Here is a 27,643-nt window from a genome sequence, read left to right on the forward strand (position 1 = left end):
AAATATCTAATACCCTTTTCCCCAGGTATACCATCGTATCTTTGCCTTTAAATACAAATTTCCATAATACAATATACAGTATATATTGATTTGGTATTCACACAATTGACCACAATGTTCTTGCAGGTTGGTTATAATACGAAGCATGTTGAATTTCAACATTCACAAAGTTTCATACCGCTTAACAGAATCTTTTGCTGTTGGCAGAGGTTTTCTTGTTTAAAAACAAACAAATGAAGTGCCACTGTAAACAAATAACACACTGCCTTGATTCCAATAAGGGTATCAGAACTATGGCACAGATATTCCTAACAGTGATTTGTAGCACATCTATTAAATTAGCCTTGCAGATATCAATCACATAGCTGCATGCCCTAAAATACTAACAATTTATGATCGGCTAGTAATGGATGACGTAAGAATGATCGGCTGTATTGTATTTGCCATTTAACAAAGGGGCTACTGGTATAAAACATCTGAAATCTGAGAGCTGGGTACTCTTTTTTTTTTTTTTTTCTTTTCTGCAAGGCTATGTTCAAAACAAATTCAGATTAGAAAAAAGGATGAACTGTTTCTGAATTTAATCATTGGTTAAGGAAATTTGATTTCAAAATAATCCCTTCAATAATAACATGATTGTTTATTTTTTAAAATACAAGAAAATGAAGTGAATTTTAATCATGTAGTGATTTTAGACTCTGATACAAGAAATTGTACTCTATGTAAAAGTGCCAGAGTGTGGTAGAAGATGACACCCAGTACAAGATAGGTCAGTCTACCTGTCACCAGCAGGGAGGTGACAGGAGATGAGGGGCGCAAATTAAAGGGATGGGTAGATGTTTCCCTCTCAGCCAGACTCTGTCTTGCTCCACTCTGCATACTGAGGGACCGGAGGAGTATGAGTCTGGGGTCCTGGGAAAGAAGGCTGGAACAAGTTTGGGGGCTAATGGAGAAAGGATCCAGCTGTGAACTTCACCTTCGATGGATCCCAAGACCCCAAGCACTGATTAGCTTCAAGACATGGCAAAGGCCCATCACTTCAACAGCAGACTTGGTACATCAAGCTGAGGATGACCCCACCCCTGAGAAACCTTCATTATCTGATTTCCTGGGTTAATACCAGGTCTGGATGTTTCATTATATAATAACAATGTTGAGTTGAATTTTAAATTTACACTGGATTTCAGGCAAGACAATTTCTCTGCCTTCCTCCCTAGAAATGAAGAAAAAAAAAAAAAAGAAAAAGATTCCATAGGTCCTTCCACTTCCATGCTTGGGGTGGGGCGCACACTTGTGCCCTCCCTCAGGAGCTAGGCACATGACCCAGAGAGGGCTCATTTGTAACAGTTTCACCCAATGGCAGTGGCAAAGTGGTCTGGCCCAACCACCATGATCCTATCTATATAATGGAGGAGTCAGGATGGGATTTAACAAAATTTTTCTTATCCTGGGTGAGTACGTCTCCACTCTTCTGCAAATCACAGAGAAAGAAGTTGGGAGCTACTATCTCTGATGTTCTGGCAGCTTAATCTGTGATAGAGGGCAGAATGGTGGGATCTGAATGTGGTACAGAATCTTACTGGTTGGAGGGGAGAAGGCAGGACAGCAACTCCCAAGGGTATAATCTATGACCACTTTGGGGTGAAAGAAATAATCTTATTTAAAGTGCCCAATTTAAAATGGAGCACCAAAAGACTAAAATTCTGACAATAGACAATAATATATATAGTTTTCTTTTTCATTTTCAATTATAAACCCTCCATACTAAGGCTTAAGTTTCAGTCACCTAATTGAAAACCGATACATAAACATGACAATAGAAATAGATAACATGAAGACCTCTAAAAATAAAGGTTCACTACAGATGAGTGCATCCATCCCTCATTTGTTAACATCATAAAATGCACTGACTACCCTTTGACAGTGAACAGTAGAATTAGACACAGCAAGCTAAATATTATTTGGAATTGTTTCGGATGGATGCTGGACTTCTATTGCTTTAAAAATTGAGATGCTTCCCAAGCCCTACTTTCAGGAATTTATCATACCATCCAGAGTGATTTTTCTTACTACCAAAATTTATTTATATACCACCTTGTGAAGAAAAGAATTTAAGGTTGCTTGCTTGGCAAAAAAAAAAAAAAAAAAAAAAAAAATTTAACTCATAACAAGTCATTAGAAGCAGATGTGGATAAGGATTCTTTCTGTCCAGTTATTGGCAAAGCACCATTCAGCATGTGGAAACTTGAGCTCAAACTCTAATGAACTCACAACAGCTCCTGTACACTGGAGAAAACCTTGCTCTTGAATTACTTAACAGAGAAGACAATAAATGAAAATTAGGTATATTGATAGACAGGTAGATAGATAAATGGTTATATAGATATAATTTTTTTGCACTGCTGACAAGTATTCAAAACTCTGGAGTAGGTGTTGGGGTAGTTGAGAAGACCTCAGTGCCTTTATCGTAGTATTGAACAAGCTTTCAAAATCTTTTTAAAGCCATTGAAAATAGCTGAAATTGGTGGTGCATGGAAACCATGGTACAGTTAGAACGTTAAAGTGTTGCCATTGTCTCTACTCTTCAAGGCACAAAGACAAGTTCCAAACTCTTCAGAGCAGAGTATCTGGTATCACCAGAAGAGAAAGTCAAGGAGAGGAACCACTCACCAGAGCAAACGTGGGACATCCTTTGGGGTGGCCACAATTTTCAAATACTGATCTTACACTGTGAGCAAGCAGATTCCCCACACCATGGGCTGGGGACAGGAAGGTCTCCTGGCCCGAATACCTTGGTGCCATGCTGGCTCTTCAGGCAGCTCCTTCCTACCAAGGGCACAAGGAAGAAGGTCTAGAATGTTCCCACGAGGATCTGCAATGCTGCAGACATTCTGTCATGATGACAGTAGAAGGGCAAGAATGCAAAGTCAGTAGCCCTTGAGAAAAGTCAGCAGAGAAGTAAGATCCCGTGTGGGCACACACCCTGTACTTCACCAGCAATGGTCTCAGAGCATTAAGGAAAAATAGAGCCCGCCCCTCTTTTTCTTTTCACTTTCCCATCACCCTTACCTAAGTAAGGGTGATGCCCCTTAAGAGGCATGTATAACTTATTCCCCGCCAAAAAACATCATCAAAATGGAATGAATCCAATTAATCTTCCTTTTCTTAAATTTTTGCTTGGAATATTCAATTTGTATTCACTGATAGTCCATTACATTCTTTTGGTAGGAAAAGATATTGCACTTCTAAAAATGCATCAGAGTGTAATTAAGTCAAAGCTAATAGGTAGGTCGATTTCTCTCTAGAAGATATACTCTCTGAAGACCCCCCAGCATTTGCAGAAAAGCCTCCACGATGTCACCTGTGTTTCAGCAAACTGTTGCTGCACTGCTGCAAGCTCTTCAAACACAGAGGAAGCCATCAGCAGTCCTAAGCTGCGTGAACGCAGTGTCCACAGGCTCAGGATTTCATTGTACAGATGGGCACAACAATGACCAGGATGACTGTGCACGCGGCCGCGGCGATCAGAGCCGCAATCTTGCAGACCTTGGCGCGTCTGAATTCAGCTTCTTTCCGTTTTAGTAATGAATCGTAGCCTGGAGTATAAATATCTTCCATCCAATATTCTAAGTTGTTCGGGTTTAAAGATTCTTGTGTCTAAGAGTGAAGAGAAGATGTTAGAAATAGGATGAATACTTGATGCCAGCTCAAAGACATTCTGATAGTTGTCACTCTTGAAGCACTTAACATGTCTCTGCAGCTGGCAACTAGCCGTGACTGTCGGACACTACTCCCCTGACCTGGCCTGCCACCAGGGACTCATCCCACACACCACAGACTGCACCAGCCTTACTGAAAATGCCTTGTGGCTTTGACACCAGGAAGCTCAAGGATCCTCTATCTATAAGCAAGGAAAATAGGGTCAGAACTGACAAAACTAAACTTCAAGGGCATACAACCAAGAGCAGGCTGGCCCCACTGCAAGGGAAAAAAGGAAAGTCACAACAGGCTCTAGGAACAGATCTGCCTGAAGCGAGGCCATCCTATTACTCCAAGTCAGTTCTTAATTCTTGGAAGAGCTTCTACTGAAAATCAAAGGCACCTCCAAGATAAGCAGTTCAAAGAAAACATTTCAGTTCCAAACATTTGTCTGTGCAGGTCAGGCCACTGCTCAAAGTCAAGTTCTATAGACCGTCCCCAACCCAGGCCTGTCTTGGTGATGATTCTGGACTTGGTGCAGCTTCCCCAAGAGACATCCCCCACTGACATCTGTCTCCTAGTCTCCCTGAGATTAATGAACTGTCTGTAGGAGAAATATCATATTTAACTTATATTGCCCATGAATCCTCTTCCGTGTTGATGGTTATAATCTATTTCCGTGAAGAGAGGCAGTGTTCTCATTTTATGGCAAGCATTTAATAATGTGGGTGTCACATAAAAGCAACAACACATTGCAATTCCAAGTGAGGTCACCTAAATCTCTAAAACATACACAGAATATCCATTTTAAAGATTTTTCTTGGATTGTTTAATGTTCATAAAATGGGCGCATTATAAGTCACACACACAGTGGACTGAAAAACAAAACTTTCAACACTTTCACAAACTCAGTCGAACCATGTTGTTGTTGATGGCATATTGATGATTCTAATGTGTGCCAGTAATTTTCTGCCTGCCCTTCTGATCTGTTCTTCACTCTTTGGCTCCTTGATCTGTGCCTCCAGGAGAATGTCCCATACCGATGCGATGCACGAAGGGGGCTCCCTTGACCTCAGGCTCCCATGTGGGTTCAGTCAGGGGCCACAGGAGGAGAAAAGGGTGGAGATGGAGGCATTTGTTCCCTAGCTCCCTCCCTGCTGGACTGCAGTTTGGCAGCAGCTCAGCTCCTACCAGCTCCAGCTCCCAGAGCTGTGAGTCTTGGTGGATTTCACAAATAGCTTCCTGCCCTTGGGCTTCAGACTCAACAGTGGCAACAGCGTCTCCCGGCTGCTGGTCCCTAGGTGCTTCACTGGACGTCTTTGGCCCCTAACCCTGCTCACACCACTGTGGTGTCCTCTCCTACCAGCCTCCCCTTGCCCCTTGGAGCATGCCATCTGCTCTCTGCTGGGGTCCTGGCAGCCGGCTGCCATGCACTCCTCAGGTCCTCACTCTCCATTGCTACCCATCTTCTAGCACAGGCTGTAGACTGGCCTACGGGCCAGATCCAACTCACCACCTGTCTTCACACAGCCCTCAAACTCAGAATGCATTTTCTGTCTTGAAGTGGTTGCCAAAAATCAGAAGAATGTTTCACAATAAGTGAAAATTATATGAAATGCATATCTCAACATGCAAAAATAAAGTTTTGTCAGCACACAGCCAGGTCCATGCATTTACAAACTGTCTGGAGCTGCTTTTGAGCTGCAGTGGCAGAAGTGAGCAGTTGTGTTGGCAACAGTAGGGCCCACGAAGCCCTAAGTATTTACTCTCAGGTCTCTGTTCTAGTGCGTGCACTGTACATCACACAACGGAAAGAGAACAGTCTCCCTCCTCAGTGAGGCATAATGTTCAAACACTGCTGTTGAATTTTTCCAGTTATGCGGAGGGTAGAAGACAGTACTAGCTACCCAGGGCACCCATTATGAAAACCAGAACATTCTTAATGTGGGAAGTCCTTCAAGTGCAGGTCCTCTGTCCAACCCTTTGCAAGAAACTCATGCAACAGTGTCCTTTGCTGGGATCCAGGAGCCTCTAATAGCCACCCAGCTGTGGCCATTAGAATGCATGTTCATGTGCTTCAGTCAACCCCCTCCACATTCACACATCTGCCCTCTGCAGACACTTGGGACAAGTCTGTTCTCCTTGGTATAAAAGCACTTCAGTTGTTGGGTAGAAACTCTAGAAGAAAGAGATGGGTTGATTTTGCTGGAAGACTGGTGCCCATAATGCTTGGTGAGGTGGAGGGCTAGACCCACAGCCATCCCTGCCTTGGCACCTTGAAGACAGGCTCCGGCCATTACTGTTGAAACCATCTGCTCTTCTTCCAGTCTTCCCAGGGCTGGCCCGGAAGGTAAACAGTGTGTGCAGGACACATCAGATTGTGTGCCTTGGTTCCTTCAGCTCCAGTAGAAGGAAATTGGCTTCCTTTCATGGCTATCTACACTTTATTATGGGCTAGGAGCCTGCCTGTGAAATAAACTATTTTTAATTAGTTTTTTCAATAACTGCAAACTGTAATGGCACTAAGTAGCAGAGAAGTAATACTGAGGTTCCCAGGGACGCAGGTGAGCGTCCTCAATTGTTAATTAGGCTGCCAAACGCTGGAAATAAAAACAGGTCCATTATGCCTTTGCCTACATCTGCAAGTGGGCACTGCTGAACAACAAGGGACCCCAAGATTGTCCAGATACTAAAGCTGACCTAGGACAGTACCTGCATCTCTGCAAAGCAATGATGATGCCTTTTGCCTCCACCATGCTCCTGATGCTTGCTCAGCTTGGCTACAAACACCCTTGCAAAGCACTGAACTCGTTCTTCAACTTGTGTGACTGGATACTCTATCCTTGCATTACAGTGTCACCTAAAGCACTGCAACCTGAACATCTATTTCATTATTTTTTTTATAATTTTTTATGCTTATAAACATTGGCACTTTTGTCTGGGCTTGGTGGCACATGCCTGTAAGTCCAGCAACTTGGGAGGCTGAGGCAGGAGGATTGCAGGTTCAAGGTCAACCCCAGCAACTTAGCAAGACCCTGTCTCAAAATTTAAAAAAAAAAAAAAAAAAAAGTTTTTTTTTTTAAATACTGGAGATGTAACTCAGTGGTAAAACACCCCTGGGTTCAATCCCCAGTACCCAAAATAAATAAGTTAACTAACATTAGCACATTAAAACTGCATGTATCTGTATGGAGTGTATCTCCTCACTCCGTCTCCCTAAACTTAAAAAAGAAGTTTCTCAATCTCATTCAATTCATCTGACTCTTTCAAGATCAACTCCATGGCATTGGTAAAATATGGATTACTCTGATGGTTGAGTCATTCACTCCTCTGGGTCCTTTCTGAGTGGTGATTTATTGTTATTTAATACCCACAGACTGAGGTGTAGCACCCATGGCAAAGCTGCACGGGGACCCACCTGCAGGAGAATCAACTCCTTGTCTGTCCTGCTTGTCAGCAGGAAGATGACAGGAGAGGTACTGGCCAGAAGGACAGGTGACATGCAGTACACATGGGATCACAACATGCATGAAGTAAGAAGGGTGAGGAGGTACTTGGGAGATGCTCCTCTGCCCACTAACCTCACTTCCAGGATCTGGCTAGAGCTTCCCCATCCCATAATGACTGATGTTTAGGGACCCAGATACACAAATGTCATTGCAATCAGTGTCTGTGACATGAAGGTCCACTAAACTCTAATCAACAGAAAGATGAAATGGTGCCAAAGTTAAGAGAAAACGTGAGACTTATTGCTGCATGGTTCGGTGTGATTCAGACTCATCTGACCCGGGAAAAGTTGCCGCACTTCCTGGCGCCTCCGTTTCCTCATTTGTAAACTGGAACTCTCTTACCAACTCCTGCCTTGCAGGCCACTGCGCCTGGACTGAGAGACCACTGCGAAGAGCACCATGCGAAGCTGATGGATTGCAGCCTCCTTCACCCTCAATGCTGACGCTCCCAATGCTTTCCTTTCCAGTGCTACTTAATTCTGTGTACTTTAAGCATATTATTTTCAGTTCTCACAGTGCCACTGTAAGTTGGATATTATTATGCCCATTTCATAGATAAAAGGACCAATGCTGAAGCAGGTGAAGTGAAAGTTCCAGGTCGCACAGGAAAGGTGCCCTGGCTTAGAACCCAGTACTGCTGGAATCCGAGTCTTCTGTCCGACACACTGCCCCTCCTGCAGCCCTCTTTGATTTAGAGCAAGGCCACTGCAGGACAGCCTACAAGCAGCCTTTCCCAACTGTGTTCCAAGTGCATGGTCATTCTGAATATGACGCATGCTTGGTGCTGTTACTTTGCTGCTCACAAAGCTAAACCCACAGGTAGAGACAGTGTTTCTTTTGCCTCATGGTGATGTAGAGACACAGATAAATGTGGCGTGAATGAAATTAGGTGGAGCTGCTCCCCAAAATGAAAGTGTGGCCAAAACCCAGCCCTGCCTGTGGGTGAACAAAAAACATGCCCTCTAGCCACAATGGCATTCACAGAGCTTCTGGGGATGGCTCTTACCTGGGGCTGCTCCATATGGAAACATAATCCATAGCTTGGCTCCCACAAATATGCTTATCCCACGTGCTACATATGGAAGGAGAAATCAGCTTGTATTTCATTAAACAGTTTGGCTCAGGTCTTGTGAGTAAAGATTAGAATCTGCACTTGGTCTTAAATGCATTGTTAGCAAATCAGATGGCCAACAAATGAAAATAAAGCAAGCATCCCCACTGCTAAACGTTTAAAAACCACTACACAAAAGAACAATCCCCTTGTTTAAAAAAATGCATATCCTCTGCTCTCTGATTTATTAGAGTTCAGAATTTCATGATGGGGACCCAGGGAGTCCAAGGGTGAGGGAGTGGGCGGGTCTAAGCCCTCCGTGATCCATTCCTGCATCTGCCTGGGCACAGCAGGGCTCCCCCCGCCCCGGAACGTGAGAGGCTCACCTGCAGGTCCAGGGCTGTCAGCTTGCCCTTGTCGCCTGTGTTCCGCGCATACTCTTCGATGGTCCAAGAGGGCTGGCCCCGCTTCACCTCAGCCAGCTCCGTCAGTCGCATGTCCGTGTACAGGGGGTTGCTCTTCATGTGGGCCTTGAGTGAGGTGGGGTAGGGGTGAGGGCTGAACACCTGCTCCACCAGGAAGCCATCTTTGGGCTGCTTGGGCAGTCGGTGCTGCGGGGGGATGTCGTACTGCCTGTCAGCCTGCAGAGGGGCACAGAGGATTCCAGAAAAGCGGCACGGGTGCCATCAGATCTCACAGTACAGCCTCATATCACATTCAGGTAGCAACGTGTAGTTACTTAGGAACAAACAGAAAGCATACCTGTATGCTGTCCCAGACTGGGGACATTTCCTAGGAAAACCTTCTGATTCTAATAGTGAGAATACAAGCTAACCAGGTTCTTCAGTCTGATCCTTACACCATCACTGCCAAATAAGCTGCCATGGCACAGATAGGACAATGGAGCCGAGACTCAACCAGCTGCTCCAGGGCACAGAGCTGGTATGGGTTAGACGTGGGATTGACACCCAATCACCTGGCTCCAGAGAGTCTCTGTTGACCTCTGCATAGTAATGCCTCATCTTTCTTTGACAATTTTATACCTGGAGTAAAAGATATAAGTCCTTCCTTCAAGGGCCTTGCTGAAACCTGCAACATCTCAGGAAAGGAAAAGCCAGGCAAGAAAGCATGTGTCTCTCCAGTGATTGTCCCTGATAGCAGGTGGTCCCTTTCAGAGGCATCTGCAGGCATTTACGATAACAGGACAGTCTGGGCAACAGGGCGAAGGTGGGAAGGTGCCTAACACATCTCACCATCATTTATGTCCTCAGTGAACCTGTTATGATGGAGGACTTCTGATACTTCCTATTTCTACCTCCAAGCCACAAGAGAGCACTTCCTGACCTGCCAAGACTGTGACAGTACCCAGTACTCTCAGTCATCATCTGTCACAGTGAACAGTAACTGCCCGTTTGTCCATCTGTGTCCACTGGACTGTGAGCTCCTTGAAGGCAGCCGATTGTTCTGTTCACCTCGTAACCCTGGATCCCGCAAAACAGACACTGAGTAGAAGACAGTCCATCACTATTCGTGGAAGGGAGAGAAACCAATGATATGAAGTTGGGTGAGCACTGTTGTGCATGTGATTAATAGAAAGAGAAAAAGAAAAAAGACTGGAGTAGAGAAGGGTATACAGAAGTAAGAGAAAGGGAATCAGCTCAGTTGTCATGAGGGCGACACATCAGGTGTGACGTGTGACATGTGACGAGCAAACGCACATGAGTGCATCGCCACATGCAAGGGAACTGACTGCCTGCCTATCAGCAAATTCAGCCCATCGGCTCCTGCTCACACACAGCATAGCACTTAGCACTGCAACTCACCACGCTGTTACCCAGACATGAAGAATGCAGGACAAACTTTGCTAAACCCAAACAAGGAAGTAGGGTTCCCTCTTGTTTTCTAATTCATCAAAGACAAGACTTCTGAGTCTTCACAGAGTTTATTTATCTTTCTCATTACCACTACTCAACATTCAGAGAGCTCCTACTGCATGCAGGGCCCACACCAAGCTGAGGACTGGGGAAAATGGCAATCATTACAACAGCAGCCCAGCAATCATAACTAGGATTAATCAAGGGCAATGTGTCCACCACTCTGCCCAGTGCTAAAGGTGCATTGTCTCATTCCATCTTCTCATTAACATTCTGAGGCTGTAACTATAATTATCCCTATTATGGATGTGGAACCTCAAGTCAGAGGGGTTAAGAGACTGACCCAAAGCTGCACAACTAGTGAGTGGTCAAACTAGAATTTGTACCTGTTGGCGCTCCTAAGACAGGATGTTTAACTTGCCATGTCTGTTCCTACCACTGGGGAGTTTGTTTTATCTTGGCAGTCGTATGTATACACAAAATGTATGTTTTAATAAATGTCTGAGCAAAGACTAAGGGCTAGAGATCAGAGACCAGCAGTAATCTAGGGAAGCTTCTAGAGCCCTATGGATTAAGATGCCACGAAGGGCGTGCAGAACTTAGATCAGCACAGGGTGGGGCCCAGACATTTCTGATGGAGGAATCATATGAAGAGAGGTTCAATGGTAGAACAAGGCCTGGCCATTATAGATGCTCAATTAGTATTTACTGAATGGGTGACTGGATATGGGGGCATGGCATTTTTGAGGAAAAGTAGGTAGACTCATGGAGGTAGAACAGGTCACAGGATGTAATAGAGCCTTCCTGGGTGTGTGCGTCAGGGGAAAGGGGTACATGGAATACACAGGCTTCAAAAACCTAAGAAGTTTGAAACTTTGTGCCGAAGCAAAGGGGGACCAGAGAGCAGTTGGGAATAGGAGGCACCGTGCAACCAGAGAGTAGAGTTTTGGAAAGTGAACACAGCAGTGGTCCATGAGGTGGGATGGAAGGTGGGGAGTGGACCCCCAAACCCCAGGTAGGATGTACTAAGAGCCTGGGCTGCATGTGGGGTTAAATGGAAAGGAAGGAAGAGTTGCAGGAGATGTCACAAAAGATCAATCCACAGGGCCTGGCGGCTAGCCTGGATGTGGGTGAGGCCAAGGGGGAAGTCCAAGGGAGCAGGACCTTTCCAGCTTAGAGGATGCGGGAATGGTGGCCCACTGCCCCCAGGGGGAAGCAGCAAGAAGGAACACTGGCTTTGAAGGAGTGTCAAAGTCTGATTTGAGACCTGTAGGTTTTGACATGTGGACAAGACACATGGGGAACTAGCCTGCAGCAATTTGAGACATGGGACCAAAGCTCAGAAGGTGAACCCAGCCACTCAGCACCACCCTCAGCCCAGCATCCACCTCAGCTGGATGGTGAGAGTCAGCAGGAAAAAGTAGGGTCACAGAAGCAACAAAATGAAGAGGGCTTTTGTGGGAGGTACATTTCACAGGGTTCTTCCTTGAGCTTGTGGCTGTACCTGTTGATCTGGTAAAGCCTTGTCATTTAATGGGTTGCAGGCATGGCTAGTTCAGTTTGGATGAGCATTCCTACAGAAGTGCCTCACCACTTGAGTCCTCTAAATGGCCACTTTTCAATGCTATCCAAGACCCAGGGTTCCATAAACCTGGCTTAGCTAAGAGACAAGGGCATTGGAAGCAGAGGACAAGGACATGTCTGGGCATCTCGTCTAAGTAGCATCATGGATCAACCTCTGGCCCTTCTCCAACACCATTCATGGTAAACAGATGCAGAAGATCAGAGTGGTGACCAGTACTGATACCCAAGGCTTCTGTGGTGTCAGAAAAAATAGCTACTTAAATTTTTTCTCCCCTCCCCACTTTGGACCCTGAGAACCTGCTTAGGACCCAGTTTTCCAAGCTTCTCCTTCTTTGTGCTGTGTGAGGGACTCAGGCTCTGCCTCTGGCTTAGCATACCTGCAGTCCACACCATCCTCACTTCCTGCCCCTGTCAATCCAATCCTCAGGGTCCTCAGCAGTCTCTGGAGTCTGTCTGCTGACCTTTAGAAGCAGGGAAGGGAATGGAGACAAGAACAAACTGGAACTCTATCATTTTGGCTAGAAAGGGTTCTCTGGAACCCACTCAGAATGAAGAGGAGCAGCCACAGGTCCCACTGAAACAAATCCTCCTTACCACAGGGAATGGGAAAAAGAAAACATTGGAGTATATGCATGTGCAGATTCCAGAGCCGATGGGGTAAAGACAGATAAGGGTGCAAAAATACTCAAGCTCACATTGAAAGCACAGAACACACAACCACACAGGAAAAACACACTGAAAAGGAAAGGGAGACACCATATTAAGAGTTGCTATTTTTGCGTGGGGAACAATGAGTCATTTTCTTATTTACCTTCTTACAAAATACCTATCTTACAATGAAAGAACTCATGCTTTCAAAAAGGAACTTCACACATGCAACAGAGTCCATGAAAAGGACCTATCGGCAAGCAAACTTGCAAGTCCCCAGCTTGCCTGGCATGGGTCCTACTGCTTCGGAAAGGACAGAAAGACATCCTGGGTGATGCCTGTCTGCCCTGACACACCCAGGTTCGGTGAAATCTGTTCTCACACCACCTGTCCAATATCCCAGCCACTCTGTCTGCTGTAGGCAGCATCCCAGCGTGAGCTCCACTTCGCTGGTTGACAATGGGCAGAACAAACAGCCTGCCTACTTGTTCTCTCTGTTCTAATGGGCAAAGCCTGCCAAACCTGGAAGGGTAACTAGGGCACAGAGGTGAGGCCTTTTTCTTGCTTAATGGGGTGCTCAAAGCTCTGAGATACAACCAGGGCTATGATAAAACTGGTGCCAGTTATGGGAACTTAGATTTCAGTTACCTCTTTAGATTTTCGATGCCACTCCTTGTTATCTCCCGGGCCTGCATCTTTAATCTCCTCCTCATTGAGGCCCATGCGGTTAGTGTAGGTGATGGTACGCCAGTCTCTAGGCGAGTTGGAGATGCTGGCTATTTTGGACTCGGTGGCACTGTTCTCCTCGGTCAGGGACCTGGAGGATGGCCTGGTGAAGAGGCTTTTTTTTAAGGCCTTGATGCGCAGGCTTTCGCTGTTGCTTCCGCTGGCGTCAGAGCAGCACCAGTCCGGGTTGCTCTCCAGCTTGGGTCCATGGGAGCCATTGTGTGCGCGGAACACCCGGGGAGAGGCACTGTCATCCGAGGGAGCCTCGCTGGTCAAGGAGTTCAGATCGATCTGCACATTCACCTTCTCTGGCTGCTGCATTTTCTGATCCAGTTTATTCAGTTTGCCCAGGACCTGGGAGATTTCCTCGCGGACACCTGACAGCGATTCAAGTTTCCGTTCAATCTCACCAATCCTGAGCACCAGTTTGCACACACTGGTCTTCAACTCTTCTTCTGAGTGGTGGATGTTTTCAGGCCGGTTGCCCTTGTCTCCCTTGCTGTTGGGGACCCCATTGGGAATTTTGGTGAGGTTGTGCTCTGGGGAACTGTCACAGTCGGACTTATGAAGCTGAGACAAGGACCCGGTGCTGTTGTAGCAGGATGACTGTATCACCCCTGTGGAGCCACTGATGCTCATGTCGTCAAGAAACCGGAAAATGTCGCTGATGTCGTCACTGACGATTTCAGAGTCGTCGTCGGAGTGCTTCAGGTGCCTGTCGCTGTACTTGCCCTGACCGGAGGCACACAAGTCTTTGCATTTCTTGGATTCTAGGACGTGCTGCTCGGTCTGGGTGCCCACGCTACTGGTGTCTGAGCTGAGCTGTCCGCTGGTGCAGCTAATACTCTTGTCTTTAAACTTCTTGATGGCTTCGTGCTTCTCCAGGTCAACAGGGGATGAGATCTCTTTAGATTTGAGCCCATTTTGTTTCACCGCATAGCCAATGGGGAGAATTGGCTGTTGATCCTTCGGTACCAAGTAAGTGGGGCGCCTGTCTGGGGCTGAAAAGTTGGGGGTCTGGCTGCCGGGATTTGGGTATCGTAGCTTCTCTTCAGACGGATTTCTATTGAAAAAGGATCGTTCAAAGTCGGGGACTTCCTCCGTGTTTAAGCTCCAGCTCTTGGCTGGCCATGGGGTCTGCTTACTGGGCCTCCCTGGACAGCGCCTGGTGTCCTGGGTTCCCATCACAGGAGTGGGTCCAAAATACGTAGATGCTTGAAGGTCATCTAGGCTTTCATGCTTTACCCGCCTTTTGTCAGGAACGGGGGAATACACCGGATTCAGGTACTGGCTGTGGTAGGGCATCTCAAAGCTGTGATTAAAGAAGGGTGGCTTGTGGGACTCCTTTCGACTCTGGGGTTCCCCGTGCTCACCCTCTGCTTTGTTGGTAGGATCAACCAAACTGGGGGACACAGTCATGAGATTGTGAAAATCCTCTTTGAAGATGTTTCTTTTCTGGACACAGGACTGAACCACGAAAGGCTCCTCATTGGAGATGAAGGTCTCCTTGATACTCTGACTGATGGGCAGGGAGTCCTGGTCTGAAATGGACTCGTTCTCGATGTTCATGGGGAAGTAGGTCCTTTGCATCTCACAGGGCTGAGGGCTGGCCACAGAGTACGGGGCCAGAGCCTGCAGCCTGTCCAGGGAAGCAGCCCGGTTTTTCACCTCTTTGCTGACACCCAACAAGAAGTTAGGCTCTGAGGCAGGGACAAACTGCGGGCAGTCCTTGCAATCCATCTTCCGGCACTTGGATGACTGCCTGGTGGGGTAGCCCCGGCTGAAGGGTCTCTCGCTCAGCTCACAGTTCAGGGGCTCACACTCGGCAGCATTGCAAATCTCTGTGTCCGACCTGCAGGAATCAAAGGATGCCTCCTTCTTGCGCCCCTTCTGGCGGCCGGTAGGTAGCTTCTCCTTGGCAGCCCCTCCGTTCATTTGGATCAGGTTGAATATGGTCACAATGTCTGCGGCCACCATGATTTTCTTCGATTGCTGGTTATTCACAGTGCATTTCATCTTATCTTTGAATAATGTAGCTGGAAAATTGGGATCGAGGCAAGCAGTGTAGAAGAGGACGCTTCTCAGTTTGGCAAGTTGTGACAGATCAAACCGAGCACACAGTGATTTGCACAGATCCTGATACGAAACGGTGTTTTGCTTGCTGTCCAGTTCCTCTAAGATCTTCACCAAGAAAAGGGAAGTCTCCTGATTGGCCTCCATGACTTAGAATTTTGAGACCTCACTGGTGATAGGGAAGCTTCAGATCAGTTCTACAGGGACAATATTGAAAAAGAGAGGGAGGGAAAGAGGGTTAAAACCACCAGTGGAGCTGTAAGTCCAGCTTGTTATGAACCACTTAAAGAAATACAAGGGAAAACATTTTAATGACTAAACAATGTATCAAGGGCTTTAAAATTATTCATAGTAATTCCCTTCCCAGGAATCTACCTTAAAGAAAGGATCCATGACAGCAAGTATGCACAAAGATGTTCACTACCATGGTATTTACATGGTGAAAAAATAAAATATCCTTAATATGCAAATAATAGAAATACATGAACACAACAGGTTATGATACACAATGAAATTTTACTAACACTAAAATTACAGCATTGTATGCCCTTACAATGGAACAGTACTCATTAGTAGGAAAAGAACACACTACTAGTACACACAACGACACAGATGATTCATGGAGTGAAAGAAGCCAGGGTCAAAAGGCCACAAACTATATTATACCATATGGTTTCATTTTAATGACACTCTGGAAAATAGATCAGTGGTTGCCAGGGGCTGGATGTGAGGGGAGGGGTCGACCTTGAAGATGCATGGAAAAGTTTTCCAGAATGATGGGCCTGTTCTACATCTTGCTGGTGGTGGTGGGTATGTGGCTGTACACATTTGTCAAAACTCATGGAACTATACACTGAAAAGTGTGCATCTTATTATATGCAAATGATACCATATTTTAAAAATGACAAAATTTATAGTGACAAAAGAAAACTGAGGTATATATTGAGTAAAAAATGCAGAAATAAATATGTACGTTGAAAGATCTTAATGCTATAAAGTTATATGTTCTTAAAAATGACAATGAAAGTGCATTTAAATGTTAATAGTCATTGTTTGAATTTTAAATATGGACTTTTTTCTAAAATTAGTAATATCTATTCTCCAATATTTTATTATGCAAATTTTCAAACATACAGCAAAGTTGAAAGAGTTTTAGAGTGAACAATCATATAACCACCATCTGGATTCTACCATTAACATTTTAATATATTTTCTTGATCACATATCTACCCATCTATCCATCATCCAGCCACCTTATTTTTTTGATGCACTTCAAAGCAAATTGCAGACATCTGTACACTTCCCCCTAAATACTTTGTCATGTACATCAACTCAAGTTCAATAATCGTTTAGTTTTCCTTTGCACATAAAATTTACATACAGTGAAGAGCACAAATATCAAAAGTGCATCAGTTGAAATTTTGACAGATATATATGCCTGTGTACTAACCAACACCCCCAGAAAGAATATGTAGAATGATCTTATTGCCCTAAAAAAGTTCCCTCATGCCCTTTCCTGTTCAGTCACTCTTCATTATTTATAGGTGATATTCTATTTTCTCCTTATAATTTCCCATCTTTTCTAAAATTCTTACAATAAACACATGTTATTTAGCAATCACCAAACAATCATGAATCTTACTTTGACATGGAGTGGAAAAGCCACACTAACTGATGTGGAATGAGAAATTTAAAAACATCAAAACAAATGCTTAACAAAATTTCATAGAAGGTGAAACTCTTCATTCATAAACATGGACACAGTTTCTGAGATTCCTGAGGACACAACAAACATAATGCATTTACTTCCCTGATCACATGCTACTTAGAAAAGGTATTTTGATAATTGACTTATTGATTTTAAAGCTGATTCAGTCTGTGGGGTCCAGTCTATTTTCTAGGGGAACGGTGCATTTTCTTTAGATTAAATTTTAGCAGCTTGAGAATTCTCTCTCCATCTCAAAGGCAGTTCCTCTCAACAGGCTTGTATAAACAATAACTTGGTCTCACTCACGAATGTTGAAGGATATGCATAGACCTGTGGCTTTCCTTTTCCAGTATAGAAAAGGAAATGAAACCTGACAAGTTCTGTTCCTGCCCAGAATAAGTCCCTGGGAAACCCACTTCTCCCACTCAGTGCCCCTGCTCTGGTCCTTCAAGTGCATCTTATTAAAGCATTTTGTGTCAGGCTGTTCTGGCTTGCTAAAGGTGGGGACAACCTGTCATGCTTGAGCTTTAAGTAAATAAATAGATTTAGATATCAGAGCACAGGACAAATGACTGCAATTTAGGGAACAGCAACGGCAACACATGCATATCATATTTTATGGTTTTGGTCACCCAAAGCATTTTCCTAGCTACCCTCTTCTTTAATCCCTGTAACCACCTTCAGAGACCTCTTTGTTTTTGCTATTACTCTTTGATAGATGAGGAGACAGGCTTGGGGAACTTAAGAGTCTGGCAGCATCTGGAAGCAACAAGAGCTAAAGCCAGGTCTGCCAGCTAACCCCATGCCCTGCCCCACCGTGCGCCTCCAAGGAAAGCTCATGACTTTGCTTTCCTTGGGAGCCATCTCAAATTTCATTCCTGCTTTGCATGTCTATAATGAATTACTGATCCCAGATCAAAAAAACTATTTGGAAAACCAACGCCCAGAGTCTCCTAAAGTGAATAATGGAAATACACTGTGTGAGGCCTAAGTCACTTTTGTCAAAAGTGAAGGTAGGGATTGAGGGATGAAAACAGGTGCATGGACACAGGTACTGTACAGGTGCACATGATGGATCTGCCGTTAGAGAAACTCCCACAGGTGTGCTACAGGGAGGAATAGAAGCTAAGAAAGAATGCATTGAAAAATAAGCTTCCAGGCTTTCTAGCAGAGTCATGGATCCAGCCTGCAGCATGCAGCCATGGGCAGCTACCTCCTTTGATCACACAAACACCTCTCTGCAAGCAGGAAGAGCACCCTGTTTACAGATGAGGAAACTGAGGAACTGGATGATCCAGGGCCCAACAATGAATCAGAGACCTGAGGCCTTCTGGTACTATTCAAAAGAGTACCAGGCTCAACCTTATGTCAGGAGGAGGAAAAGTGTCCACCACAAAGGGACAGAAGTAAATGGGGGAGGTCCCTGTGGACTGACCTACTATGTGAGACCAGCTTTGGAAAATGAATCCATCTATAGAGAGAGCAAGACACACTTGCCTAAAACACAGTTTTGGCCTCTCCACTTTTACATTTTCAATGTCTTTAATCACATGCTTCCAGGGACCATCCTTAGACCCATGAGTTACTGCCTGTGTCTGGATTATTCACCACCTCAGAGGGAAAATAACAAGTTAGCTGTGGGACTCATTATCCAGTTTTTTATTAAATAAGTAGAAAATTCATGAATGAATTCCATGGGGAAGTTCTGAAGATGGCCAGAGGTTGAAATTACCCACTTTACACATGATCCAAACCCAGCCTGGCCTCCCCCATAATTTTTGGCACCCACCCTGTGCACCTGCCTCAGGTCTCCTTGAAGGTTAGGCAGGCATTCAGCCCTACAAAATCTTTTCTGCACACCCACCCAGTATGGGTATGGCACTGTGGTAGGCACAGCTGAAAAAAGGTAAGGGAGCTGCCTTCGTGGAGCTCACAATCTCAGAGATGAAAGCAATCTTTATGATCAGGGCTGATGGTAGGCTTCTAACTTCCAGAACTGTGAGAAATAAACTTTTGTTCTTTATAAATGATCCAGTCTCAGGTATTCTGTTATAGCAGCACAAAGTAATGAATTCTGGGTGAGAGTTTGGACTCAATTCTATAGGCAACTAAAGTCAGGGCAGAGGCTTGGAGTGAAGTCGAGTAACCCAGCCTACAGGACAAACTGACTGGGATCCACATTCTCTTACCCTTTTCAAAGGCTCTGCTCGTGCACAGCCAAGGTGAGAAATCCAGACTGTTCTAACTCCTGAGCCATGGATATTTCCAACAAACAGTTATAGCTTTGGGTAGGGTGGGAGTTGAATGTTTGCCCATTACCCTGTGGCACCTTGCTCATTTCTCATGCCACAGTCACGCCAAGATAAATGGTATAGCTGTCCAGTCTACAAGGCTAAAATGAATGTACACCCTTTCACCACCATGTGCATTTTTAACTGCTCAAACTGTTGACATTTGATGTTAGAGAAGAAGAAAGAAAGAGATGATCAAGGGATATAATTCATAGGATTGCTGTTTGAATCTTTGGACAAAAGATAAGCTCCCTGAATTTCATTTCTACCAACTCCTTTAAAGGTTTAATCTTCCTTTCTGCCACTAACAATCCAGAAATCTGATGAGAATGAATGATATAAACCTCGAACTGGATTAGCAAAACTCAGTTATGAAGTATTCTTATTAAAGCTTGTCCATATGCCATGATACATGGAGCTTTCAAAAACCAAAATTAAGTGCTGAGATGTAATGTGGCCACAGTGTTCTCACTTCACGCTAGCACAGTGAGGGAGAATTTATCTGTAGCATTTGTATAATTCCTGGAGTGGCTGACCTGCTTATTGTTCTGAATTTTGTGGTCTTTTTGTCCAGGATGGGGGATGTTACTGTGATTTGATGAAACCACAGATTCAGTGAAACTGTAAAAGGATGATATCAATTTAGGAATCTGAATCTGTGATCAAGAATTTCTACTTCTTTATGTCATCGCGAATAAAATCTCATACTGAAGGGAGAGCTCTTTCTGCCCCGAGGCAGCCTTTTCCTCCACAAAAACTAAGGAGGACATCAAGGAGTTGGGGAGGGGGCTACCTTCCTGTTTGCCAAGGGTATCCCTGCAGAGCTCAAGCCCAGGGAAAAGCCCTTTATTAAGAAATGAAGAAATTACAAGGCAATTTCCAGATCTGACAAGGAGGTATGCTTAAAAAATATGTGTGTGGGGGGGACCCCTCCCATTACAAACACCTAGAATCGCTGGATAAAGTGCCTTTTTTTTTTTTTTCCTTAATGAGCACAGCTAAGCTTGCAAGAGGGCAAAATAAAGGTACAGTTGTCAAAAACAGAGAAGGGACAGGAAATCACAGAAATAGGCAGGAGAACTGGTATTGAGCTGCCTTGGAGGGAGAAGAAGGGTCTTACTAAGGAGAAGTTGAGCGTTCCCCCTCTATGAGAAGGAGGGTGGAAACACAGATCCTGCATAAAGTTGGGACCCTTGAAGGACTACTCTAATTCTAATTGAAAGAATGAAATAGAAGAAAATCTGCTTATCAGCACCAGAAACAAAGACACCTCTGCCTGGGTTCTAAAGTCAGAAAAGTAGAAAGTTACTCCTTAGAAATATAAAGCAAGGGCCATGTCTTAAATATGTCAGGGCTCACAGTTTCATGATCACAGGGTAAGAGAATCCTTGAGCCAAGAAATTAATATAAAAACTGGTTCCATGCTAATAATATCCCTGGGTGCAAGCACAAACATGCTACAGGGCTCTGGGCAATCCATGTGCAAAAGCCCCACAGAGAAAAAATAAAAGCCCCACACTAAAACTGAGTTATCTTTCGAGAAATAACACATAAGTAAGAGTCAGCAGACACAAAATAACCAGCAGTAATAGAAGTTTAAGATTTTCACAAAAGTGAACTACAATCTAAAAATGGTATGAATATATTTTAAGTAAATAAAGACATAAGTAGCAAGTCTAAATAAGACTCTGAAAAAAAAAAAAACCCATAGATTTGGAAAGGAACTCAATACTACCTGTAGATAAAATGATCATAAAAATAAAAAACAGAATGCACAGATTCAATAATATATTAGATTTAAGTGAAGAGAAAATTAGTGAACTGAGAGATAGATATAAGGGAATTCAGCAGAATCCAGCACAAAAAGATACAAAGATAACAGATAAGAAATCAGAGTAAGGAGGCATAAGCACAGAAGAAGTTCCTCAAATGCCTGATAGGAATTCCAGGAAAGATAAAAGAGAATAACAGAAAAATAATAATCAAAAAGATAATGTCTAAAGGGCTGGGGTTGTGGCTCAATGGTAGAGAGCTTGCCTAGCATGTGTGAGGCACTGGGCTTGATGCTCAGCATCAGCATCACATTAAAAAAAAAACAAAAACAAAGGTAGCCACCTACAACTAAAAGAGAGAGGGAGAGAGAGAGAGAGAGATAATGTCTAAGAATGTTCCAGAATGAACCTTCAGTTTCAAAGAATAACATAAATATTAGTAAGACATATAAAAATGAATTCACCCTTAGATACCTAAACACATCATATTAAAACTGAAGAATTCAGAAACCAAAAGAAAACTTTGCCTAAAAATTTGCATTTGGAAAAGGTATTCTTTGAAGAATGAAAATAAACATAGGGATAAAAATCTTTATAGTACTAAAGAAAAGTAACTGATAATCCAGAATTCTATTACCAGATAAAATTACTCAGAATAAAAGTTAAAATTTTTTCAGACAAAGGGGTGATTTGTCATATTTCTTACCATAAAAACTATAAATAGGCCTGTTCAAAGAGAAGGTAAGTCAATCCAGAGAAAAGAAACTGATAAGCACATAGTTAATTCCTATGTATCAACTGTATAAAACTACTGATGACTAATTTTGTAGGTAAAATGGGAGAGTAGTGATAAGAGTTAAATGTTTTTATGAAATGCCTGTATTATCTGGAGAAGGAAAGAGATGTTAAATAAATTAAGCTGATACATCAATTAAAATGTATGTTGGAAACAAATATGGGCAACCTCAAGAACAGGAAGAAACTGTAACAATAATGGACTTTTAAACCAGCATAAATAAAACAAGGGAATGAATAAAATTCAGTCATCTAGAATAAAGTAGGAAAGAAGAGAAATAAAAGCAAAGACAAAGTAGGACTACTAAAAATCAATAAGATGACACAAGTGTTTCCAAGTACATTTTATGATAATAGATGAAAACTGTATAAACATCAGCTAAAAACGATGACTTCCAAACTGGAATTTTAAAAATTAAAACAAATACAGCCAAATACTCCTATAAGAGGTGTACCTAAAAACACTATCACATAAACAGTGAAAGTAAAAAGATGAAATGAGATATATCAGTCAAAACCAAGTAAGAGCCAGGCAGAGTGGCACACACCTGTAATCCTGACCACTCAAGAGGCTGAGGCAGGAGGATTGCCAGTTCAAAGCCAGCCTCAGTAACTTAGGGAGGCTCTAAACAACTTAGAGAGACCCTGTCTCAAAATTAAACAAAAAAAATTTTTTTAAAGAGCTGGGGATGTAGCCGGGTACAGTGGCGTTGCCTGTAATCCCAGCAGCTTGGGAGGCTGAGGCAGGAGGATGGAGAGTTCAAAGCCAGCCTCAGCAATGGCTCAGTGATTAAGCACCCCTGGGTTCAATCCCTGGTATGAAAGTAAATAAATAAATAAGAATATAGTTAGTATATTGGCATAGCAGTTAAAAATCACAGACTCTGAAGTCAAATGCCCAAGTTTGGATTCAAGTTCTCCCATTCTTAAGCTACATGACTAAAGCAAGGTATCAGTCACTCTGAACTTCAGTTTCCTTATCTTCAAAATGGGGTGATAACAGTATCTATTTCAATTATTTATTTTATGTAACAGTGCAGTGCCTCGTATATAGTAAGTACTAAGTGTGAGATATAGTTATTGTACATTAACATAAATTTTTAAAGATAAAGGTTAAAAAGTATTAGGGATACAAAGAATCATTACAAAAATGATAAAAGGAACAATTCATCAGGAAAATAATACAATCCTGTACCTGCAGGCAAGCAATGAGATAGCCTTAAACTATGTGAAGCAAAAAAATGACAAAATGTATAGGAAACATATCAAATTTGTAATCATATTTAGAGATTTTAACATATCTCTCTCAAAAAAAATGAAGGATCAAGCAAAGAGAAAATATGGCTTGTGGTAAAATATTAGAACACCACATGTGAATTTGATGATCGCACATAGAGAACTCCGGAATCCCCTCCCCAAAATAAAGTTCTTCTTTTAAATGATCACAGGTAGAGTGGAGGAAGCAGAGTGGTGGAGGGCAGAGGGAAGGTCCTGAGAGAAAGAGAGGGATCACATTACGTATGTGCATGTATAGATATAGCATAATGAATCCCACTATTATGTATAATTACAATGCACCGATAAAAATTAAATACAAACAAGTTACTGAATTTACAATTTCCTACTTATACATTCCTGGAATAATTTCCTGAGTAATTTCCCTTTTTAAAACTGAAGTTCATTAAAATTCAAATGGAAAACTCCTAAAAATGTAAAGTAAATTGCCTTATTGTACAGGAAGGTTCTAAAGAACCAAAGTTATTTCTTTTAAAGTAAACAGCCGGCCACATATTTTGACACAAAAATGTTTCAAAAGATACCAATGAATTAAAATCCTGTAGAGAATTTTTTACAACAAAGCAGTGAAATTAACAAATGTATACCTCAAAATATCTCCTAAGCACATAGGTCTAAATGATATAGATAGGTCAAAAGAGAAACCAAGGTAGAAATTAGAATAAAATTATAATGAAATGCAATGAAGATACTATGTATCAAAACTTGTGAGGCATAGTTAAAGCTCTCCTTAGTGGAAGATTTATAGTGATAAATACAAATACTAGAATAAAATTTGAAAATTAATGAGCCAAGCATGCCATGCTAGAATTAAGGGGAAAAAATCAGCATAGTAAATATGAAGGGAAGTAGAAGATACAAATAATAACAAAAAATAGTGAAGTAGGAAACAAAGAAACATTAAACCTTAAAAAAAAAAAAACAACTAGTTTCTTTGGAATGACAAAGGAAATTAGAAAATCTCTGGAAAGAATGATGGGAAAAAAAAGAACAGACAGAGGAATAAACAGTAACAACATTGAAACAGGTAACGTTTAAGGATAGCTTACTATGTCCCAAGTACTTTATTAATTTATTTAATCCTTATAAAATAGGAACTGATATGATCCTAATTTATGGTTGGGTTCACTCAGCAGGTGAGTCACAGGGCTAGTACATGGGTAAACTAGATCCAAACTACACAGCCTAAGTCCAGAGTCCACAGTGCTTTGCAAAATTGAGAATGAGAAATGGGATGGAGCCACAAATTCAAAACCTAGATTTTTGAAAGTTTGATGGCACCGAGTATTACAAGCAAATTCTTTCATATGCTTCTGGCAGGAGAGGACTTTGGAAGAACCGCTTCAGAGAGCAAATCAGCAATATGAATAGTTCAAGTGAATCCAATTGTACTGTCCCTCAAATCCACTTCTAGGTATTTTCCCCAAGTAAACACTCACATGGGTTCATGAGGAGGTAAAACTGTTACTAAATTCTTTTTAATAGGAAAAGAGTACCGTAGAGGAATAGATAAACTAGTGAAGGAATAGATAAACTTGGGCTTACTCATACAATTAATATTTTACAACAACTAATCTGAATGAATTTATGTATAATAAATTTGAGGATAAATCCCCAAATATAAAAATGCATGGAAAAAGAAAAGTTGCAAATGAATCTACCACATCATTTATATAATTTGAAAAAAATAGATTGTTTAGGGGTATAAATGTCAAAAAAGGCATATTAAAAGCATATGGAAAAAGCAATCATGAAATTCATTTGGCAAAGTAAGAGACCCAGAATAGCCAAAGCAGTCCTTTTAGCAAGAAAAGTGAAGCAGGAGGCATCACAATACCAGATCTCAAACTATACTATAGAGCTATAGCAATAAAAACAGCATGGTATTGGCACCAAAACAGACACGTAGACCAATGGTACAGAATAGAAGACAAAGAGACAAACCCACATAAATACAGGTATCTCATACTAGACAAAAATGCCAAAAATGTTTACTGGAGAAAAGATATCCTCTTTTCTCAACAAATAGTGCTGGGAAAAATGGAAAACCAAATGTGACAAAATGAAGTGAAATCTTTATCTCTCACCCTGCACACAACTCAACTCATAGTGGATCAAAGACTTAGGCACTTGCACAGAGACCCTGCAACTACTAGAAGAAAATGTTGGCCCAGATCTTCACCATGTTGGCCTAGGATCTGACTTCCTTAGCAAGAACCCTAAAGTGCAAGAAGTTAAATCAAGAATCAATAAATGGAATGGCTCCAAACTAAAAAGCTTCTTTTCAGCAAAAGAAAAAAAAATGTAAAGAGTGAGCCTCCGGATTGGGAGAAAATCTATACCACATGCACCTCAGATAAAGCATTAATCTCAAGGCTATATGAAGAACTCAAAAACTTAACACACACACACACACACACACACACACACACACCAAAAAAACCAAATAATCCAATCAATAAATGGGTTAAGGAACTGAAAAGACACTTCACAGAAGAAGATTTACAATTAATCAACAAATATAAGAAATAATGTTCAACCTCTCTAGAAATGAGAGAAATGCAAATCAAAACTACATTTTAAGATTTCATTTCACTCCAATCAGAATAGCAATTATGAAGAATACAAACAACAGGGACTGGGGTTGTGGCTCAGTGGTAGAGTGCTTGCCTAGCATATATGAGACACTGATTTTGATCCTCAGCACCCTATAAAAAATAAATAAATGAATAAAAAATAAAGTTAAAAAATACAAACAACAATAAATGTTGGCAAGGATGTGGGAGAAAAGGTACACTCATACATTGCTAGTGAGAATGCAAAATGGTGCAACTATTATGGAAAGCAGTATGGAGATTCCTCAGAAAACTTGGAATGGAACCACCATTTGACCCAGCTATCCCACTCCTTGGGTTATACGCAAAGGACTTAAAATCAACATACTACAATGATGCAGCCACATCAATGTTTATAGCAGTTCAATTCACCATAGCTAAAATATTGAACCAACCTAGATGGCCTTCAACAGATGAATGAATAAAGAAAATATGGTACATACACACAATGGAATATTACTCAGCCTTAAAGAATGAAATTATGGCATTTGCAGGTAAGTGGATGGAACTAGAGAATGTCATGCTAAGCGAAATAAGCCAAACCCAAAACACCAAAGGCCAAATGTTTTCTCTGATATGTGGAAGCTAATTCACAATAAGGGGGAGGGGATAGGGAAGAACAGAGTTACTTTATATTAGAAAGAGGGGAGAGAAGGGAGGGGGAGGAGGAAGGAAGGGGGAGGGGGATAGGAATGATAGTAGAGTGAAACAGACATCATTACCTCATATACATGTATGACTGCATGACCGATGTGATCCTGCAATATGTATGATCAGAAAATGAGATTACGCTCCATTTATATATGACCTACCAAAATGTATAAATGCATTCTACTGTCATGTACAACTAATTAGAACAAATTTTTTAAATTAATTAAATAAAATGAAACATCAAAAACCATATGGAGATGCAATGCAGCAGCTTTGAGACAGCAGTTTCCTGGAGGGGGAGGAAAATGTGTATAAGGCCTGAAATTAAGGCCCCCAGTTATGTGCCGCCTTGACGTCTGGTGGAACCCTGCAGCCAGAGGGAGGGAATCCTCCCTTACCAAGGTGGTGAACCCTAAGTGCCAGGTGGCAGGCAAACTAAAACATGGTGTTTCTCTAAGAAACAAAACCAAGCACTGAAGCAAAAGTGACAAAACGTTTGCACCTATTTATTCTCAGCCCTACATGGACGTCTGTTAGTTTTTGTTTTGTTTTGTTTTTTCTTTTTTTGGTACTTGTCTGAATTTTTAGAAATATGTACTAATCAAAAAGAGTGGATTTTAAAAACTAGAAAAACAAATTCCCACTTATTTGCTTTCACTGAGTCCTGTCAAAAGTGGAATCAGAAAATTTTCATCAATGAGCTCTAACAGGACAGTAACCACTAAGAAAATTGACCATGCCGTGCTTTGCTATCATTTATGTTTTGCTGTTTTTTTCTTTTCTGCCTTTCTATGGGGAGAGACCCTGCATGTTAGAGGAAACGCTAAGCAATTGTTTAAGTTAATTAGTTAACAACTCTGGTCAAAACAGCAATGTTTATGAACTACCAAAAATTAAAACTTACTACAAAGCTCCTATAATCAGAATTTGACAAGTAAATCAGTGGGATTGAAGGACAAGAAGCAGATGCAGATGTGGATCAGGGTTCAATACACAAGGAAGGTAGAACTGCAAGTTAATGAAAGAATAATGTTGTTTTTCAATAAACATAAATGTGTTTTGATTGATTTATTGGTTGAATATTAATGGAATCATCAGTTGATCAATTGGTTAGAAAAAATCAAGTTGGCCCTCACTCCTTTCCACATACAAAAGCTGAAATCAAAAGAAGATTGGAGTCGAGATTTAGATTATCTGAGGCTCTGAAAGGTTTTTCCCACACGATCTCAAAAGTTGAAATCGTTAAGAAAAAGATTGATCCATTTGGATCAATGAAAATGACTCACCAGGTCAATAAACATCATAAAGTTTGGAAAAGATAGAAAGTAGAAACTTCTTGCATCTAATTGAA

The 27,643-nt window shown here is 42.1% G+C and overlaps 1 protein-coding gene across 1 annotated transcript in view; it reads right to left on the reverse strand.

Moving 5' to 3' along the window:
- Window positions 1-2,185: 2,185 nt before the first annotated feature.
- The window catches only part of Minar1 (membrane integral NOTCH2 associated receptor 1), a 34,509-nt gene continuing 9,051 nt past the window's right edge, over window positions 2,186-27,643 (reverse strand). The window contains exons 2-4 of the mRNA XM_047540881.1: window positions 13,014-15,361; window positions 8,646-8,900; window positions 2,186-3,657 (exon numbers count right to left, since the gene is read on the reverse strand). Of these exons, the coding sequence (XP_047396837.1) occupies window positions 3,460-3,657; window positions 8,646-8,900; window positions 13,014-15,311 (2,751 nt within the window). The 5' untranslated portion in view covers window positions 15,312-15,361 and the 3' untranslated portion in view covers window positions 2,186-3,459. The remainder of the gene's footprint in view (window positions 3,658-8,645; window positions 8,901-13,013; window positions 15,362-27,643) is intronic.

This window comes from Sciurus carolinensis, chromosome 2 (assembly GCF_902686445.1).
Source record: "Sciurus carolinensis chromosome 2, mSciCar1.2, whole genome shotgun sequence".
Taxonomy (NCBI): Eukaryota; Metazoa; Chordata; class Mammalia; order Rodentia; family Sciuridae; genus Sciurus; species Sciurus carolinensis.